This window comes from Rhopalosiphum padi, chromosome 2 (assembly GCF_020882245.1).
Source record: "Rhopalosiphum padi isolate XX-2018 chromosome 2, ASM2088224v1, whole genome shotgun sequence".
Taxonomy (NCBI): domain Eukaryota; kingdom Metazoa; phylum Arthropoda; class Insecta; order Hemiptera; family Aphididae; genus Rhopalosiphum; species Rhopalosiphum padi.
Genome location: NC_083598.1, coordinates 75,177,236 through 75,181,295, shown reverse-complemented (window position 1 = coordinate 75,181,295; position 4,060 = coordinate 75,177,236). Strand labels below are relative to the sequence as shown.

The following is a 4,060-nucleotide window of genomic DNA, read 5'->3' as shown; positions in this document are numbered from 1 at the left end:
CGCATCCGTGTCAAAGTTTCAGTCAATTTATAGGTGACCAAAATTATACAAACCGTTAAATATAAATTACTATAACTTGATAATCAATTACGTATTCACGTTTGAAGTATTAAGTCTGAATAATTATCATATGCTAATGGGAGTAACCTAAAATAGTTAAATACATGTTAAGGAAATAGGTATATAATAATAACTGCAGGCAGTTTAATGTGAATAGATAAATAATTATTATAATAATAAATCAACAAATCATCAATGATAATAATAATGGTATTTTTTTTCACGAAACGTTCTTTTGATTGGTCTACATCATGGTTACAGTATTGAAATTCCGCGTACACGAGAAGAAAATAATGTTGGAATCACATAGTAAAATATAAATCGTAAAAATGTCATGGCCGCTGTCGGTCAAACGCGTGACGTCTAATCGAACACGATATAATACAGTGTACCAACGACTTCCGTTGGGTAGAAAATATTAACACGAAATAAATTTTATAATATCATTAACTGTAGACTAACCGTCGAGGAGTTTAGTTTTTCACGTTTTTCTTGCGATCGGCAGGTTTCAAATCTTTTGGGTCGGCCTTTGCGGCTGCTGTCGTCAGCGCCCCGTCGACCTCTGCCCCGGTCATCTGCTGGGCAGGTAATGGTGGCTGTTGCTGTTGTTGCTGTTGTTGTTGTTGTTGTTGCTGTTGTTGTTGTTGTAGTTGCTGTAGTTGTTGCAGTTGCTGCTCTTGTTCAGCTTGCCCCGCTGTCCTTGAATACCCGCCGTAGTTGTACCGATCCGTCATAGTGGACATAATAGTCTCAGGCCGAACGGGCACGTAACCGCTGTAAGCTAACTGCCGCCTGTCAAACGGACCCTCCGCAACTGCCGACGCGATAGACCTCTCGGCGCCCGGAAACCGGCCGACCATCGGTTGCGGCGAGAACTGGCCCGGGAACTGGAGTTCCGGTTCCGACACGAACCGCTGTTGTGGTTGCCATTCCGGTCCGGCACCGCCTTCGTATGCGTACGGGTCCGCTGACCTCAGCATCGCCGGCACGAACATGGGCCGCATCTCCACCGTTCTCGGGCGACTACCACCGAACCCTTTGCGGGCCATTGCCGCATTGCCTTCGTACGGTATCGGCTCCAAGTAGTTTTGAGTTATCGGCGCCGCGTTTTCGTCTTCGTACACGTCGTTACCGCCCGCAATTTCGTCGGCTTCGCCCACCGCCCTCGACAATACTGCCATGGGATATGCATCGTCGGCCGTGCGGTAGTAACCGCCGCCGCCCAAATAACCACCGCCGCCCGAGTAACCGCCGCCGCCCAAGTAACCGCCGCCGCCCGAGTAACCGCCGTACTGCGAACACGGAGAACTGTAGGGTTGCACGTGCGCCACCGGTTTCTGGTAAACGACCGTCGGCTGGTAGTGCACCAGCGGTTGCGGCTGCTGCACGTACTGCACCTGAGGCACCTGATGGTGCATCACGTGCAACTGTTCGTAGTGCGGCTGTTCGTGATGCTGCGGTTGCACGTACACGGCCACGGGCGCGGGCTTGGGCTTGTGCAGATCAAAACATTTTTCCGACGGGATCCGGGCTTCCGGGATCGTAGCTTGTCTCTGCAGTTGACTGGCCAAGACGGAGGCCAACGTGGGCGGCGCCGGGTCGCCGCAGACGATCGTCTTCTTACCGGTTTTCGACACGTCCGCGTACACGCATTGACCGGCGTTCTTCGATCCGACGTCCTTCTTCACGCGCACCGACGAGGCGCCGACAACAGTCACAGCCACTACGAACAACGTTGCGACGATAACGGACTTCATGTTGTTGTATTTGGATGTCGTCGGGAGTGTGTTCGATGACAATTCGGTACGGCCCGCGATCGATGTCTTTATAGGTTCCGTGTGTCTAGTCACCTATGGTTATATATATATATACATATATATATAGGAAGACGGTCGTGTGCCGATGTAAACAAAACAAATTAATGTGCTGACCGACGGGAAACCGTTTCGCAACACCCATCGTTCGGTCCCCGAAACTAAACATTCAACACGGACGCGTATTACGAAACTGCAAAATATGTGATATTAGGTAGGTATAGGTAAACCGTGTATTGTTTAATAATAATTAAGCGCCGAAAGTAGACCAGGTCGACGTTATAAATAATAATACATTCCAAATAATATAATATTATGTATACAAATCGATGATCGGCATGCAAATGTTTTACATAGTTTTGCGCGAAACTGTCAACATTACTTCGACAGTTGAACAATAATGCGCAAACAATAGGTATATAAGTTATAAAAAGACTTATGATTATTTTTCGAATATTATCAAGAGATAGTGTTATACAACAACATTGACGACCTCATTAACGAATGACGAGTTGAATTCCTCTGTGTAGGTCGTTTGTGTGGATTAGGACTAATGTACTTTATGTATTTAAACGATTTCAGGTGTTTGTGCGAAAACAGTTGTCACAAATACAATGATAAATGGTAAAATATGAATTTAAAATGCATTTAATCTTTGTAAAATTGTAAAAGTAACCGCCTATAACGATAAATGCTCACTTGTTAGATAAGTAAGTATTTGATGCATAATACTATTGAGATTGTATGTACATTGAAATTGAATAAATAATGTATTACTGTAAACAGTGGGTTTAGCATAAATTGTATGTAATACATAATCATATATATAATATATACATAGATATATATTTTAAACAATTATATTTTATTATATGATAAAAAACTGAAAAAAATAAGTTTTTTAATAATTCATAAAAAATACCCTTACTATCTTATGACATTTTAAGTATAGGTTGCTATTTGAAAATCAAAAGTTGATAGTGATTTTACTATTAAATATAAGGGTGAAATAAATTCAAATATTGTATAGTTTTAGAAAAGCATGAACCTAAACATTTTGAAAAAAAAAATTGTAAAAAAATCAACACATTTTGAAATAATGAGTATTTAATGATCAAAGAATCAATCTGTATATAATCATTATAAATATGTAAAATGTATTAATAATAATTTATTATATTATTATAATAATAGTAATTTTATACCTACACCAGCCGTTTATTAGAATTATCGATTATTATTTTTAATTTATGATTATTCTTTTAGTTTATTTGATTAAAATATGTAAAATACTTATTATTATCCTATCAAATTGCCAATTGGAGTTAAAATATTTAAATTGCATCATTTTTTAAATCTTATCAAGTTAAAATTATACATTGTATTATATTGCTAAATGTATGCACATAAGGTAGAAAAATGCATGAGAATGAAATTGTCTAGGACTTCCTTTGAAATATTAAAAAATGTACAGTAAAAAGTGTAAAAATATTTTCTAAACAATATGTTATATAATATTCTATTTTAATAATATATTTAGTTTTTTTTGTCAAAGTGTTTAACTAATAAATGAAAACACAAAATAAGTAATAATTGTTTTTTACAATAGAGTTTAATTTTTAAGTATTTAATAAGAATAACTGTGAAATCATACAACGGGAGATATATCGTGAATCATTCGTGATGTTTGTAAACAATGTAAACTGGTAAACTTAAGATTCAATTATAAAATATTTAAAATATTAAATTAAAAAGAGAAACTAGTCAAAAATCATATTTAGTTATTTAAGTAAAAAATAAATATGAAAGATGAAGAAATACGTAACTCGCTGTTCAAGAATAATAGTTAATTTAAAAAAAGTGGTCACTGGTCGTGTGGATGTGTTAAATTTAAATGCAATGACGGGTATCATTGCATACGAAAAACGATTCTGAACGGAGATGATTTGTCAGTCAATGATAATTAGTTGGATATATTATATTGTTATTACTTATATTTAAATTGTAATATATTATCGTTATTTTATGCGATTTCGTAAAAAATTAAATTTCATACGCTCATAAAATGTTTTCTATATTGACGCTGGATTTTTTTTTTACATTTACTTAAAGGAAAACTAACCTTGTATTGGATTTTTTAACCTTAAGTATAATTCACAAAAATTTTATGAATTTTCAACTTTAAA

General features: G+C 36.8%; 1 protein-coding gene across 1 annotated transcript; it reads right to left on the bottom strand.

The window, feature by feature from the left end:
* Nucleotides 1-203: 203 nt before the first annotated feature.
* Nucleotides 204-2,584, bottom strand: LOC132922337 (probable serine/threonine-protein kinase yakA). The gene has a single exon (XM_060985809.1). The coding sequence runs from the start codon at nt 1,815-1,817 to the stop codon at nt 534-536; it is 1,284 nt and encodes a 427-aa protein (XP_060841792.1). The 5' UTR covers nt 1,818-2,584; the 3' UTR covers nt 204-533.
* Nucleotides 2,585-4,060: the final 1,476 nt, after the last annotated feature.